A 16115-nucleotide genomic window follows, 5' to 3' on the forward strand; every position below is an offset into this window, starting at 1 on the left:
TAATTATCTTACTTTTTCTGTATATTATGATAACAATTCAATAAATCACCTTTATTCTTTTTAACTTGCTTTGAAGTAGATTGGTGGTAATAGTGTCAGTTTTACTTGTTTGTTCTAGTACTTTGCCAAGGAGTCCAAATTCAGGTAAAAATACTTTAAAGAAAATAAATACCATGTTTATAGGATAAAAGGGTATGTTTATCAGCTGATTTGGAAAGGCCAGATTCTATATAAAAAGTATTTTATAACCCTTTTTAAAAAATAATGAGCTGCATCTTGGGTTGGGGTCGGGATGGGGGTTGTACTCTTCTAGGATAATATACAATTACTTGGTTGCCTAATAATGAACAAAATATTTTAAAATCAGCATTTAAATGTAAAAACGGTAACAATCCGTATACTTAGTGTTTCGATTCTTTTTATTCCATTTCTCTATTTTACCCAAATGGCAGTTATTCCTCAGCAATCACGTTGCTGTGTATATGATCCACTTTGGGCTACAATTCAATTTACTTTCAATCAAGCATTAACGAAATTGCACTTAGGGGAGGGGCTTTGCAAATTAATCTCCCAAAATAAATTCCACTTCAAGGATTCATCGTGAAAAGCTGGTTGATTTATAGAGATACAAACACCAACAAAGTTTCCGACTTCTAAAACTCTTGAGAGCTTTGGTTAGGAACGTGGTGAATGCGTATTCCGTCAGTCAGTTCTTCCGCATAACTTAGGAACTTCTGAAAGAAGGGAAATCACCACCTCAGAGTGTGGTGTCACATTATTCGGTCCGGGGCTGTTGCCTTCTCCCACCCCCAGTAAAGAGGTTCAGAGCAGCCTGACCCTCTCCGTGACTCATTCGTTCTTATCTCCATGCACTAAAGGGTCAGCATCTGTACATTTCCCCCATCCGTTCTTGCAGTTTCTTGGCGGATCCTGCGAGTCGCAGGCAGACCCTCGGGGCTCATCACCACGTTCTGCCATAGAGCAGGTTGGCGCCGAGCACGCCTCCGCCGTAGTCCCCGGTGGCCGCGTCCAGGGCCGCTAAGCCGCCCCCGGGACCATGCAGAGCGGGCGGGCTGGGCGACAGCTCCTCGAGCTCTGGCGCGGGCGTCGGGGCTTGCGGCTGCTGGCCTCCCTGGCCAGGCGTCGGGGTGCCCGCGCCGTTCTGGCACGGCTTGCCGTCCTTCACCAGCACCGGTACCGCCACGCGGCGCGGCGACGGCGGCGGCGGAGGCGGCGGGGGGCCCAGGCCGCCCTCCTGTTGCAGCTGCTGCGCCGCCTTGTCCTTGGCCTGCCTCTTCATCTTGTAGCGATGGTTCTGGAACCAGATCTTGACCTGCGTGGGCGTCAGGTGGATCATGCTGGCCAGGTGCTCGCGCTCGGGCGCCGACAGGTACTTCTGCTGCTTGAAGCGCCGCTCCAGCTCGTAGACCTGCGCTTGCGAGAAGAGCACTCGGCGCTTCCTTCGCGGCGCGGCCGCGTGCAGCGGTGCCAGCGACTTGGCGGCGTCCGCGATGCCGGTCAGCGAACCCATGCCGGCCACGTTCACGCCCGCCGACGGCCCCATGAACCTGGAGACTGGGGAGGGGGCCCAAGAAGGACGGCCGGTGAGCCCCGGGCCTGCGAGAACCGTTCCCGCCGACGCCCCGCTCGTTTTAAGTGACGGCACGGGGCCCCCGACTGGGTCGCGGCGTCCCACGAGCGCCGCGGCCCGAGCCCCACTCCCTCCGCGCACCCGGGGGCCCGGTGACCCCCGTGCGCCCCAGGAGGTTCCCGAGAAACCCCGCGAGTCCCGGGCCGCCCCGCGCGTCCCCAGCCTGGCCCCAGAACCCCTCGCGAGCCCGAGGCCGCGTGCCAGGACCCCCCGCGCGTCGACCCTCGGGCGCCGCTGACCAGGACGCCAGCACCCTCGCGCCCCGGCTGTGGCGGGAAAAGCCCGCGCCGCCAGCCCGCCCTCAGTCCCGCGCGTCTGGCCCCGCTCACTTGACGAGTAGCGCGGGTCCGTGTTGGCGCCGTACCAGCCGGTGGCCGCGGCCGCCGCGCCGCCCCGCATGCCGTCCGTGTAGGCGGGCAGCTCACCCATGTTGCCCAGGCCGCCGTTGCAGTAGCTGCCCATGGCGCTGTGCGGGAACTGCGAGACGCCGGGAGGCATGTGGTAGGTGGCGGCCGCCGCGGCCGCCGCCGCTGCCGCCGCTGCTGCCGCCGCCGCGTTGTGTCCGGCCATGGCGTGGGGCGGCTGCATGCCCGCCGCCACGGCCGCCGCCTGCGAGGAGGGGCCGCTCGGTGGCGCGCGGTAGGCAGCGGCCCCCAGGGGCGCCCCCAGGCCGGGCGGCGCACCGTCCATGACGCCGCCGAACTTCTTGTAGGTCTCCTCGATGGGGCTCAGGATGTCGGAAACGGAGAAGGGCGTCGTGTGCTTGGGGCTCAACGACATGGCTCGGCGGACGGCCAGGTAGGGGGGCCCGGGGCGGGCGCGGGCGGGACGCGGCGGCCGCTCGTCGCCGCCGCCGCCACTTCGGCCCGGCGGCAGCGCCAGTGGAGAGCTGTCCGCGGCGCGGCGAGCCCCCGAGCTGCGGGATCTCGGGTTTATTTTAGTCCAGTGCCAGGTTTACGACAGACTCGGGGGGCGGAGCAACATCCCCAACGAGCAAACAATGGTCATTGACATCTTTTTCTCTCACCCCCCTTCCAGATAACGGAGGCAAAAAAAGGTAAAGGGCCAGTTGGGTGTTTCTGGAAAAGATTGCCCCCCTTTCTAGCTCCATCCTTCGCGCTTCTATCCGGGTTACCTTTAGCCCTAGAGAAATAAAAACTCAGAGGCCACTGAAAGAGCCACGCTTGTTTCATGCAGACTGTGAGTTTTCCTAAAGTGACTTTGTGGCAAAGTTCAGTAGAACGTCGAGGGGTGGGTGTGTGTGTGGGGGGGGGAGGACAAACAGCTGTTAAGTTTGGGAGGGGGATGCTTTTCAGGGCTCTCTTCCTTTCTAGCTATCAGCCCCTCACTGGCTCCATCATCTAAAGTGTTAAAAATAAAGGGGGCTCTTGGGTCCCACCATAAGAGCACATAAAGAGGAGAGGTACAATGACCGTCCTCTGCCATTGTAGGGCTCTCTAATTTATGCATCGTTAGATCCTTTAAAGCGTCATTTTGTAGGCAACCTAACGGACACTTCCAAATTAGCTCAAAGTATACAAATCCAAAGAAGAGGTACAGCACGCAGAGAGAGAGATGCTGACTTGTAAGTATGGTGCTCCTACTCTCAGGGTAGAAACTGAACAAGATGAAGTGTATTTGCTAAAAAAGTTTCATATTTAATTTGCACCTTCATTACCGCTATATTTTCTTTGTCCTCATCCCCAGAATCTGACTTAGGGTTTATTCTTCTGTCACTATCCTGATATGAGAGAATGAGGGAAAGAGAAAAAGAGGGAAGGGAGGGGGAGGGAGGGAAAGATGGAGGGAGGGAGGGAGAGAGAGAGAGAGAGAGAAAGAGAGAGAGAGAGAATTCAAGTATGTCTACTTGTTTGTAATGGATCTTTTTGGTGGTGTTGGGAAAATAACCTGTTTAAAAAGTATCAACGTTGATGTGGATGCAGAAAGCAGGTTAAAACGACAGCTCTCTTGAAAAAATTCAAACCCATAAGCTGATTTTTTAAAAAAAAAAATTCGTTTCTTGGTATACAAATGTTCCTGCATAACAAAGAACTTATACTTTATGAACTTACAGTAAGTGCAAGACAAAAGACAAAGAAGTGTGCAGGTACCAGTAAAATTGGAAAACATGGGGATGAGCAGGGAAACAAAGACACATTTTAAAAGTTTTCCTCAAAACTGGAGTAGAAGAAAGAAAAGTGTTTCTTATGCAAGATTTTATTGTATCTAAAAACAAAGGCGTGACCACCAAAGTTTAACCTGGACTCACATGCCGTGGAGATCTGAACTGCTCCACATTCTCTTTTTCTTGGTTTCAGCCCTGTGGTGTGAATGCCCTTGATGGTTTTGTCTTATTATTTTAGTCAACATCTGTGTTCATTTCAGTGTCCTTTTGCAAAGAATCTGCCTGTTGTAGGGAGAAAAAAAGACCATATGGTCACTCATGGAAAGAAAATGACAACCAGAATAGTGGTTAATATTTTAAAACACATACTGTGGGACAAAATGCCAGGTCCTAGCAGTTGTTTATAGACATCAGTTACTGTCTTAACAAGATTAGTGTTGCTACATTCTGACACAATGCTACTTTTACAGGTCTTTCCTGGACTTGGGACACTTGAGCTAGGTCACTTATGCTGGAACTGCCTACTTATATTTCTTGAACTAATGATACACAAAGAAACCTTTAGGGGGGGAGGGCACTCAAATGCTGGGATCCTTTTACAATGTGGGTTTTAAACTTTTTTTTTTTACCTTAAATTGTATTCCTTACTACTTACTAGCTTAAAAACAACAAAATGTAATCTTAAACTTTAAACAAAGATAAGGTAAGTAAATATAGTTGCCATAATATCTGTGAATATGAAAGCCTCTTGCAAACCATTATTTTTTTCAAGCTTAGACACATTTCAAACATGAAGCAGTTATCATAAACTTCATGCTGATGAGCTAGCCAAGCCAGAAAACTTGGTTAGAGGTCTTTTTCAGATTAATTTTTTATTTTCAAGTTATATATTTATCTTGTGACATTTTATTTGTAAAACTCCAGTGTGGCAATTTTATAAGTGCTTATACTATATTTTGTTCAGTTTATCAATGCACGCAGATCTGGAGGTTTCCCACTATAAAATGAAAACATAAAACAAAACAGAATTTCTAATGAAATTCACTTTCTGACTGTTTAGGAACATCATAGGCCAAGTAGAATTCTTTTCCTGGACATGAAATGTTCTGGAAGAAAAAAAAAATTCTTAAAATCCCCCACATTTTCTTTTATCAGTTATTTGTGTCTTACCCTAGAAATTTCATACCTTTAAAATATAGTTGCTATTTGGATGTGTGCACGTGAGCTTGATAATAGACTCTGGAGGATGTAAACATTAGTATATCAAACTAATGACAAAATAGTTTGATACTCTGTTGAAGATTTCCATCAAACTCATTTCATCCAATTATTCTCTGCCCAAACTGTGAATGGAAATTTATAGTTAGTGATAGTTAAATTCTATTGACTATATGTCACGAAAATGTATTTCTCAGGAATGCTTTCTTGTTATTTCCTCCCCTTTTCTTAGCACTTAGCAGAAAGAAAGGAAAGAAAGAAACTCTTAAAGAGAATACAGTAGTGAAAAGAGATGGTTCTCCTTCTCTTAATCTAGTCTCCTTTCCCATTTCCTCTCCTCACAACACTTGACATTGTATTCTGCTAGGATTGGCTCCACGTCTTGAAGCACAATACTACTTTACATACAGGGGACAGCATTTGTTTGGTTTTTGGTGCCTTGACTCTTTTTCATAGTTTAGATTTTTGTAGTTTCACACAACACTGAAAACATACCATAAGACAGCCTATAGCAGAAAAAAAATTGCTAGACAAAAAGATTCAATAGGTTTATTCTTTGAAAAAAAACCCAAAAATTGACATTTATTGAAAATCTCTGATATGTTAGCTAACTTACAAAAATCCTAACAAGAATCTAAATTAAACTAAAATTCTAAAATCAGAAGCAAGAGTCTTCCCTGCAATTGGGATTTACAGTTGTCAGGCAGCTCAGCCAGAGCGCCTAGGGAGAGAGGAGAAACCTTGTGACAGACCCCTTTTGAAGTAGAGTTCCAGCAAGAACCAAGAGGGAGACTTTGTCTTTCTATGGTGGCACATAGATTGTCAATAGCTCCTGGATTTCTGCATCAGGGTGACTGTTCTTGAAAATATTACTCTTTGCTGAATAACCAAGAATATAAGTGCTGTTTAGAAATGAGACACTTGCTGCACTTAGAATTAGTTTGGAATACTTGTAACTTATTTGATTAGTGAAATTCTCATGTTGGAGAAGTAGCTGAAATATAACAATTGCGATATTTTTTTTAACTTGGAAAGGAATAACGAATCATGTCAATAGAACTTGTTTTGTGCAGCAAAATTTGAAGGTATAAACAAAATGCTAAGGAGACAAAATGAAGTTTGTTCTTAAGTTTTTGATAATTTTATCAATTTCTGGAATTTAGTTTCCAATTTTGTTTTTAGTTTTCCTAGACACTTTTAGTTTTAATTGATTATTTAAATTATTTTACATTTCTTTCTCGGTTACCCAGTGCCACTTCCATATTTTCTCTATAAAATGCAAAAGCTTTGTGATTTAACTACCTACAAAAAGACTCTTGAATGAATCTGAAAAATATTCAGATATTTTTAGATGAAAAATTGTCTTCTGCTTTCTTACCAATGGTAAGTCTAACCAGTGACTTTGTTTTAAGATAGTACAATTATTAGTAGTACATCTTTCCAACAGCATGAGAACAAATGGAAAATATCAGCAGGATTATCATTGGCTAAATAATAATAGTGACTTTTTGATATGATTACCCCAGAACAAAAACAAAACAAAACAAAACAAAACAAACCCTCCACAAACAAATAATATAAGGCAACCCACTCCAAACAATGTACTTCTAACATTATAGGAAAGCTGTAATCTTAGTTTTTAACTTGCAGCAGAAAATAATAGGGTATATGTGTATATGTATACAAAACAAGATGTATAAGTACATCTACTACATTACAATCTCTTACCTTGGTAATATAAACTTAAACTAGGTATTTACACTTTTCTGTAGTTTTAAAAATAATGTGTTAAAGTTATATATGCTATAGGAAAACTAACAAGATTGAAATATAATTTTTGCTTCTAATTAACAAGTTTATATGTATACCTTGCTACCATAGAAAGTTTAAAACTTTGTTATTTCTATTTATTTTTCACATATTTTACAATGTCATTAAATTCCTGTTATAAAAAAGAATACTTTGAATTTTAAGAAAAATAATTTCTATTGTTTTATGCAGGGAGAAAAATCTAATTTTTCTGTCCCTATACATTCTTAATAGGAACTACTACACATATCCTCTTGTTTTGTTTTATTTTGTTTTGTTTTGTTTTGTTTTGTTTTTCAAGGCAGGGTTTCTCTGCCCTGGCTGTCCTGGAACTCACTCTGTAAACCAAGCTGGCCTGGAACTCAGAAATCCGCCTGCCTCTGCCTCCCACATGCAGGATTAAAGGCGTGTGCCACCACTGCCCAGCCACATATCCTTTAAAAAATTATACATCCATAACTTTGTACACAATCAATTTCTCCAGTCTAAGTTAGTTCAATGATTTCAATGCAAATTATATAAATGGTGTATCACCTTAGCTTTACAAATTAGCTTGCAACAATCAAAGGAGTTCTTTTCACACCTGAGCTGGGGAGTTGGGTTATTGTTGTCATCACTTACTTGGAGGGCAACTCCAATGTTTGACATTGGTTGATTACTAGGCTATTGCATTGTCATTAAAGCTGTACTATGTACATTTTAGAAGAAAAACCTAGAGCAATATTACAATCAGAGAATAATTTCTTCACTTTTTTCTTTTTTGTCTATATTGCTAATGTTGAAGTGTTATTTAGTAGTTGTTTATGTATATCAGTCTGAATACTTGATTGATAATTGTGATTACAAGGAAGTGTCTCCCTCATAAAACAGTTTGAGTAAAATTCAAACAATTTAATTATTAGCTCAATAACATGCATTAAAAAGCCTGATACAAAACAGTTAATTACTCCATTCATTGTGAGGACCATCAGGAAAATCTGATTGATAAAGTTGCCTCAAAAAATAAAATCAAGTTGGATGTGGTAACGCCTTGGTAATCATAAATTTCTTGAGGCATACGAATTGTGGGTTCAAGGCTAGCCTGTGTGTTATGGTCAATTTGAAGCCAACTTGGGCTATAGGTGGAGATCCTGTCAATAAATAAGCAAATAGATAGCAGTGGAGGGTTTAATGCTGGTTCAGTTCTGAAGTACTGAGGATCAACCCTAAGGCTAAATGCTTCGAACAACACCCTCAGTAAAAAAAAAAAAAAAAAAAAAAAAAACCCACAAAATGTTTGTCAGATGAACTTGAAAATTATTTCCCTAAAGTACCTACCTGTGAAGTAAACTGAGAATGGGATCTGACCCTTTGACAAATCTAATGTTTATTTTAAAGTTTTTTTTTAATACTAAATATGAAATTTGAATATAGGAAGTAATATAACAGCTATGTGGGAAAGGTTTGTTTGTTTTCCTTTTAGAAAAATAGAAGAATTTCACAAAACACAAAAGCATCACAAAGCACAGGGCATTATAATTCGGTCTAAAATACAACTCCAGAGAAATAAGATTTGCTTGAGAAATTTTGTACTAGTTTAAATGAAAAGCAATTTATTCTTGGTATGGTGTTAAGAATGTATAATAATATCTAATAAAGACAAAAGTGGTAAATTACCATTTCTATAATGAAAAGCCTAAACCTGTAGTATCAGTTTTAAGAACAACACTAGTTCAATAATAAAAAATGGTGAGCCTCAATGGGTGAAGACAAATTATGTAGTAAAGATGAAGTTTTTAAAAAATCTAATTGATAATTTTATACAGTTAACTTTTAGACAATATAAACAATACTGAATACAAGGGATATATATGTCTGAAGTTTGTCTTTATATAAACACTCTGTTTCATATATATATATATATATATATATATATATATATATATATATATATGAGTGGATTCTCTCAATTACACTCTTTCTTTTGGATAATCAATGGTAATGCATATATGATTGAGCTGCTGCTAGCAGACTGCCTTGACATAGCTTTTACTAATGACTTGTAGAGATTAAAAGGGTAGTGGAAATGGTGATTTTAGAAATTGCTTTCTAAAGACACTGAAGGATGGAAGGGAAACCCGGGGCTTCTCGTGCCCTCTGAAATCATCTTTGCATAAAACCAGGTTTAGCAGAAACAAGTGTCATTTTAAGTGCCCTGTCATGAAAAAAAAAACAAAACAGTGGCATAAAGAGATTATTTGACTATAGTTCTTTAATGGCAAATCAGGGTATATGTTTTATATCCATACCAGAAAAGAAATAAAGAATGTTGTGTATAGTCAATGTAGTCTCTGTGACTGAATTTATCCTCATAGATAATACATGGACATGGGTAAAGCATTCATGAAAAGTCAAACACTTTTCATGACTACAAAAATCTACTTATGACTGTAGGCATGGCACACACCTTTAATCCCAGCAGTAAAGAGGTTGAAAAAGGAAGATGGTGGGTTTGAAGTGCTTCATAGTGAGACCTAATCTTAAAAAAAAAAAAAAAAAAAAAGAAAGAAAGGAAAGGAAAAGAGAGAGGAAAGGAAAGGAAAGCTAACCACAAACTGTCTTTATCTTTACTTATTTAGGTTGCATCATTTGTATGCATTCAAGCCAGTTCTACTTGTCACATAGATATTTTGACACCCAGCAGGAATTGTATCAGGAAAATGCAGTTTATTTATTCTCTGATTCTTAAAAATATATGGCAGGTTATCAAGATTTCACAAATAAGAACTTTATTAAAGGAATAGGAAGAAAAATATTTAACTATACAGACTATAAAGTCTGCTAAGTTTATCAGCTTCTCAGAACATGTCCTACTTGGAAGGTGGCAGTAGGTTAAAATTCTAAATGTCGCTAACACTTATGTCTTGTAATATACTCAGCGCTATCATGAGTTTTATGTCTAAGTTAATTGATACACACATAACCTTAAAAGTGTGATTGACACTGGTATAGAATTAAGTAAATATTCTTAATTGGAGAGGAAAGAAGGTCTCGGAAAGTTGTGCATTTCTTTCTTCCGAGTCTGAAACAGTGATGGGTCAAGGTTTATGCTATCTTTGAGTGTCAACTGTTAGAGGCTATTTTTATATTGCCTGATCACTTTAATGGCTACTTACACAAAGTTTACAAAGTTAATACTCATGTGGATATTTTTATCCAGATGGATACAAATGGATATCCAGATGGATATGTGGTGCCCCATATCCACCTCTCCTTTGGGATAGCAAGACAACTTGCACACAGAGCTGGCCTGGAGGGAGGGAAGCTTAATTGGGCAAAAGTGGATGCAGTACAGAATCTTGGTAAGCAATGAATGCATGGGTAATGAACACATCCGGGAACAGCTGCAGAGAACTGGTTCAATTATTAGGGGTAGGAGAAAAGGGGGCATTTATGCCTCTGGGGAGGTGGCCAGAGTCTCTGAGGCAAGGTTTGTGTGGCCATCCATGTACCATTCATTGGCCAGGGCAGGGGTGTTGGAAGATCTTCATCTACATATTGTAGGATCTGGGGATGGGGATGGGAGTCTGGGGACCTTATAAGGTCAAATGAGTAAATCCTGATAACTGTCATGGTAATAAATTCTTACTAGGGTTGATGGTTGGGGAGCTAGCTTTATAGCTCCAGGTTTGGAGTCAGGGGTCGGGTAGCCAACCCCTGCTGTCCTCTTGATGAGGTATCCAGGGTCGAAGCTCCCTCATCCATTCCTCTGTAACCCTGGGTCATTAAAGTCCCACAGATAAGGATATGTGTATATACATATGTTTATATTATGAGTGTAATAGAAAGTTTCAATTGCTTGTAAGTGGTTACTGGATGAAAGATGGTATTTTCCTACAGATTCTTCAGGATTAAAATATTCCCTTAGAAAATTTAACAGTGTAATCTCCCATGTTACAGTGAATTACAAATTTACAGACATTGTTATTGATCATTGATGTCAATTTGGTATTATTAAGATTATAAGTAATAAGGAGAGGTTTGTTGCAAAGTAATATAAAAGTATATATACAAGTACATATAATGTGGGTAGGTGGATTGTACTTAACCCAATATGTCTGAAATATTATTTTCATCCACGAAGTTAATTTTTAAAATTTTGTTTATTTTTATGTTTGTGTTTTACAAGCATGTCAGTGCAATGTGTGTGTGCAGTGCCTGGGGAAGCTAGAAGAGGGTGTTGGATCCCCTGAAACTGGAGTTACAGGCAATTGTGGGTAGCCATGTGAGTGGCTGGAACTGAACCCTGGTTCTCTGGAAGAGCAGCCATTGCTCTTAACTGAGCCATCTCTGAAGTTGCTGTATATGAAAAGTTAAGCTTTTTTTCTCTATGTGCTAGACCTTTGCAGTTTTATGCTTACTACTGGCTTAGAGTAGCCACCCTTCAAGGGCTCAGTAGCCATGTATCATTCATGATTACTGTATTGAGAGGCAGTGCTCCTATAGTGTTTTATTCAAATTTCCTATACATCTAAATGTATGTATGTTCCTTGTCATTACAAACACGTGTTTTCAAAAAAATTCACAGCCAGGCGTGGTGGCGCACGCCTTTAATCCCAGCACTCGGGAGGCAGAGGCAGGCGGATTTCTGAGTTCGAGGCCAGCCTGGTCTACAAAGTGAGCTCCAGGACAGCCAGGGCTACACAGAGAAACCCTGTATCGAAAAAACAAACAATCAAAGAAATTCACACTGATCTGAAATTCGCGCACCAGATTTGGCTTAGCACCTCTTTCTTTTGGTCTCTCTCAATTAAATTGGTCTCTCTCTCTCTCTCTCTCTCTCTCTCTCTCTCTCTCTCTCTCTCTCTCTCTCTCTCTCTCTCTCTCTCTCTCTCTCTCTCTGGCTGGTCTGGTCTCCACTAGCCCAGACTAGCCTCAAACTCATAATAATCTGCCTGTCTCAGCTTCCTCAGTGCTGGGATTACCATGTTCAGCAGTTAAGTCAAATAAATAATATTAGTTTATCTGATGTGAAAACCCCATAAAGCTCATATTTAAGTACTCATAAATAAAGGTTTATTGAGCATATTTACACTCATTTGTCTATAGCTGTGTTCATAACATACCAACAAAGCAGCCACAACAAAGAATATATGTCCCATAGTCCTACATTTGTAACAGATGCTATTAACCAACCCTTGCTAGTAAAATGGAAAATTACCTTTGCTATACACAATCACATATGTGTCTCAAGAACTAATCACTATTAAGGTTTTTATGTGCTTTTTTTTTTAGGTATTTCTTTATATATTTATGTATAGAGGTGTGATATAGTCTATATATGTGTGCATAAATATACAAATATGTATGTGCAAATATGCTCATATTTTGTAGCTTTATGTATCTAGAAAATATTTACATTTTAATGTAATGGTATCATTACATATGCTCTGATTTCCTTTACTCAACTATATTTTTTATCAATTGGCATGTCAGTATTATATGTATGCTCCTTGTTTTATAGGTTTCCTTCTTCTTCCTTTTTATTTTATTTTATTTATTTATTTTTTTTTTGAGACAGGGTTTCTTTGTGTGTAGCCCTGGCTGTCTTAGAACTTGCTTTGTAGAACAGACTGGCCTTGCAGAAACCCACCTGCCTCTTGCCTAGCAAAGAGCTGGGATTAAAGGCATAGCTGCCATGCCCACCTTCCATCTTCTTTCTAATGATCACAGTCTGTTGCACAATATGAGTTCACATAAGTTGTTTACCAGTCTCCAATGAATATATGTTTATTCTTTTCCTCGTTTGTTTGTTCGTTCATTCGTTCTATCCTTCTTTCCGCCCTTACTTCCTGTTGCTCTTTTTCTCCCTTTTTCTTTCCTATTATAAACAGTGCTATATGTAACATACATATAGGTCCTTGTGGTACATATTTTTTATTGGATATTTTCTTTATTTACATTTCAAATGTTATTCCCTTTCCCAGTTTCCCTCCCTGGAAACCCCCTATCTCATCCCCCCACCCACCCACTCCCGCCTCCCCACCCTGGCATTCCCCTACACTGGGGCATCGAGTCTTCACAGGACCAAGGGCCTCTCCTCTCATTGAGGCCTGACAAGGCCATCCTCTGCTACATATGCAGCTGGAGCCATGGGTCCCTCTTTGGTTGGTGGCTTAGTCCCTGGGAGCTCTGGGGGGGGGGTCTGGTTGGTTGATATTGTTGTTCTTCCTATGGGGTTGCAAACCCCTTCAGCCCCTTCAGTCCTTTCTCTAACTCCTCCATTGCAAGGTCAGTTTTGAGAAGTAAAATTTAATCAAAATAAGAGTTTTTTACATTTGGTAGACACTGCCAGATTGCCTTTTAAAAACTATCAGTTTACATGTAAGAGTTCATAAATTTTATCTTCATATTCTCACCAACACTAGCTAATTGCTAAATTAAAAAAATACATTTATTTGTGTTTATGTTTGTATGTGTATGCATATATGTGCCATAATGTGTGCTCATATGCATGCACATGTACATGTGTGAGAGAACATTCATGCGTGCATGCATTTGTGTGTGTGTGTGTGTTAGTGAGGGGGGCAACTTGTAGTAAATAGTTCTATTCTTCTATCACATGGGTTGGGGATTGATTGCATTTGGGGGGCAAATGGCTGAGCCACTGAATCATCTCTCAAGCCTTAAACCCTTTAATACTAATTCATTATTAGATAATTATTTTAGTATCTCCAATACTTTTCTGCTTTTTAAAATACTGTCACTTATTTTAAAAGAACAAAAAAATTAACCAAAGAATATATAAAGTCTGAAGAGATGGTTCCCTGAAATAATGTCCAGGAGTATCACTATATAAGTATTCAAACTTAAAAAAAAAAAGCTTAGAATGTTGTTTTCATTTTTATCCTCATTATTTTAAGAACAGTATTGTATAGTCAAATCAAATGTAATTATATTTTAGAATTACATGGACTTTGGTTGAATCCTACTCCACCAAACTGTAAATTTTGGTGGCAAATGTTACTTAAGCCTTTTGAATTTCACTGTTCTTAACTGTAAAAATGTGACAGATAAAATGGGTTAAATTGTCTGTCATAGAATCCCTTCCAAGGTGTCCACTTTAGTCTTCCTTTCACTCCTTTATAAGAACAACAAAAAGATTACTTCCAAAAATGCTGTTTTATTGCAGACATTTGGGGACCTATATGTACATAGTGAAGGCTTAGTGATAATGTTAATATATTTATAAATCTAGATACATAGAAAGGTTAATTTCTTCAAGGGCTGCCATTTTACTGTGATCTCATGACATTTCTCCTTCAGTTATACCATTCTCTTATCACATGCCACTCTATAGCCAAGATGTGGAATAATACCCTACTTGTTGAGAAAAATATGTATCTCCAGGCATAAAAGAAGTGCCCTCCTCTCTAGTCTCCTTACTTTCTTTTATTTATCTATCCATTCATCCATCCATCCATTTATCATCTCTCCCTCTGTTTTTTAGACGAAAATGGACTGTATAATCCTGGAATCGATCAAATTTTATTAAGCAAATGGTTTGCAGTGGAAAATTACATGCCAAGGAAGAATAACATTGACAATTATGTCCTAGGAAACCATAGATGAGGACTTTATGAACTTCATAGGTCGAGGAGATAGAAGGTGGAAGTCATATTCCAGACAGAAGAGCATTTTAGGAGCATTTATAGAAGCTATGTATGTATATGTGTATGTATGATATGTATACAAATATCTGTTGAGTATACTCAAAAAGGTTGAATTTATTATGTAACCAAAGCTTGCTTTGGATTTACAATCCTGTCTCAGCCTTCTGAGAGCTGGGAGTATAGGCAAATGTCACCATATCTGGTCATTTAAATCAGTGATAACTTAGTGCCTAGTGCATGATTTATGTGCAAGTCTGTGTTTCAAAGCTTCATATGCTGAAAACTTAGTTCCTCTTAAGAGGGACAATGAATGGGGATGCATTTCAATGGAGGAGTGCTTGTCTAGCATTCTAAGGCCCTAAATTCAATTACTAGCACCAAAACGGGAAGGAGGGAGGCCTAGTACGAAACAGGAAATTTATAGATTTTTCCACTTTTTAAATAGAAATTTACCATTTAGGGTATTGCCTTTGAATGGAGTTAATACTAACCCTTCTCCTTCTCCTTCTCCTTCTCCTTCTCCTTCTCCTTCTCCTTCTCCTTCTCCTTCTCCTTCTCCTTCTCCTTCTCCTTCTCCTTCTTCTTCTTCTTCTTCTTCTTTTTTCTTTTAAATTATTTATCTTTTGCATATGAGTACACTGTAACTGTCTTCAGATGCACCAGAAGAGGGCATTAGATTCTATTACAGATAGTTGTGAGCCACCATGTGGTTGCTGGGAATTGAACTCAGGACCTCTAGAAGAGCAGTAAGTGCTCTTAACCACTGAGCCATCTTTCCAGCCCCACTTACCACTTCTTAAAAGAGTGCATTGTATTAAAGCAAGGATACTCTTACTATTGACTTCTCTACTTGTGTCAATTTTCCTACTGTGTTGTGATACAGCTAAGGGACCCTTCATCAGATGTCAAACACATGGGACCTCTTGATCTTGTACTTTCATCCTCCACAACTCTTAGTTAAATAAACCTTTTTTCTAAATAAGTGCACAGCTTTGTATACCTTAGTATAGCAGCAAAAACTAGACATATGCCAAGCCCTAGAAGATGTACAGTGTTCAAGAAAGACATTGTTTCATTCAAATGGAGTATAAGCTTCAAACTAAGAATCAGTGGGAGATAGGATTGGAAAATTTGATAGGATCCAGATGATAAAGAATTTTGCTAAAGATTTGCTAAATATTAAGTATTGGGACTTTATCCTTAGCAATTCCATCATTCATGTGATGCTGCTTTTGCAGGCGTGTAGAATACAAATTATAGAATCATGGAGACATGTAGTGTAAGGAAGTCCTAGAAAGCAGACAGTGTTTCAGATTCTATCGCAATAAGTCCATGAGAGATCAATGTGTGAAGCTCTTAGGTTAAAGTCTAAGCTGTAATGGAGACACTAGGATATTGGACATAGTAGGAATGTAGAATGTCTGCCAAGAAAAAAGCTATAGGCTACAAGTGAATACAGTTTAAGAGAAGCCATATAGGCCTACAGATAGTAAAGCTATAGGGTTGGGACTGCCCATGTTTGGTAGTGCCCACATCAGGTCACCACATGTTCTAGATGTATGACACAAAGGTATGGGATTTAATGTTTTTCCTACTGTATTTGGTCTTATTCTGGTCCGATTTTTCCTTTCTGTGTCCCCATTCCTTTCCATCCCACACT

At 40.1% G+C, this 16115-nt stretch overlaps 1 protein-coding gene and 1 long non-coding RNA gene across 6 annotated transcripts in view; one reads left to right on the forward strand and one right to left on the reverse strand.

Moving 5' to 3' along the window:
- Positions 1 to 422: 422 nt before the first annotated feature.
- Positions 423 to 2525, reverse strand: Nkx2-4 (NK2 homeobox 4). 2 transcript variants are annotated; one of them, XM_006499301.1, is made up of 2 exons: positions 2077 to 2525; positions 423 to 1575 (listed from the first exon to the last, which is right to left on the reverse strand). In XM_006499301.1, the coding sequence occupies exons 1-2, from the start codon at positions 2429 to 2431 to the stop codon at positions 962 to 964; spliced, it is 969 nt and encodes a 322-aa protein (XP_006499364.1). In that variant the 5' UTR covers positions 2432 to 2525; the 3' UTR covers positions 423 to 961. The 2 variants fall into 2 exon arrangements, with proteins under 2 accessions (XP_006499364.1, NP_075993.1); NM_023504.1 differs by having other exon boundaries at positions 962 to 1575; positions 1981 to 2431.
- A 99-nt stretch (positions 2526 to 2624) lies between these two features.
- Gm34889 overlaps positions 2625 to 16115 on the forward strand; it is a 42494-nt gene continuing 29003 nt past the window's right edge. For 3 of the 4 annotated variants that reach the window (XR_375057.4, XR_375058.3, XR_001783499.1), the window contains exon 1: positions 3000 to 3236. This is a non-coding gene — a long non-coding RNA (predicted gene, 34889). Of the gene's footprint in view, positions 2709 to 2999; positions 3237 to 16115 lie in introns of those variants that run through there. The other variant, XR_001783500.2, reaches the window with a different exon arrangement.

Source organism: Mus musculus, chromosome 2 (genome assembly GCF_000001635.26).
Source record: "Mus musculus strain C57BL/6J chromosome 2, GRCm38.p6 C57BL/6J".
NCBI classification, from domain to species: domain Eukaryota; kingdom Metazoa; phylum Chordata; class Mammalia; order Rodentia; family Muridae; genus Mus; species Mus musculus.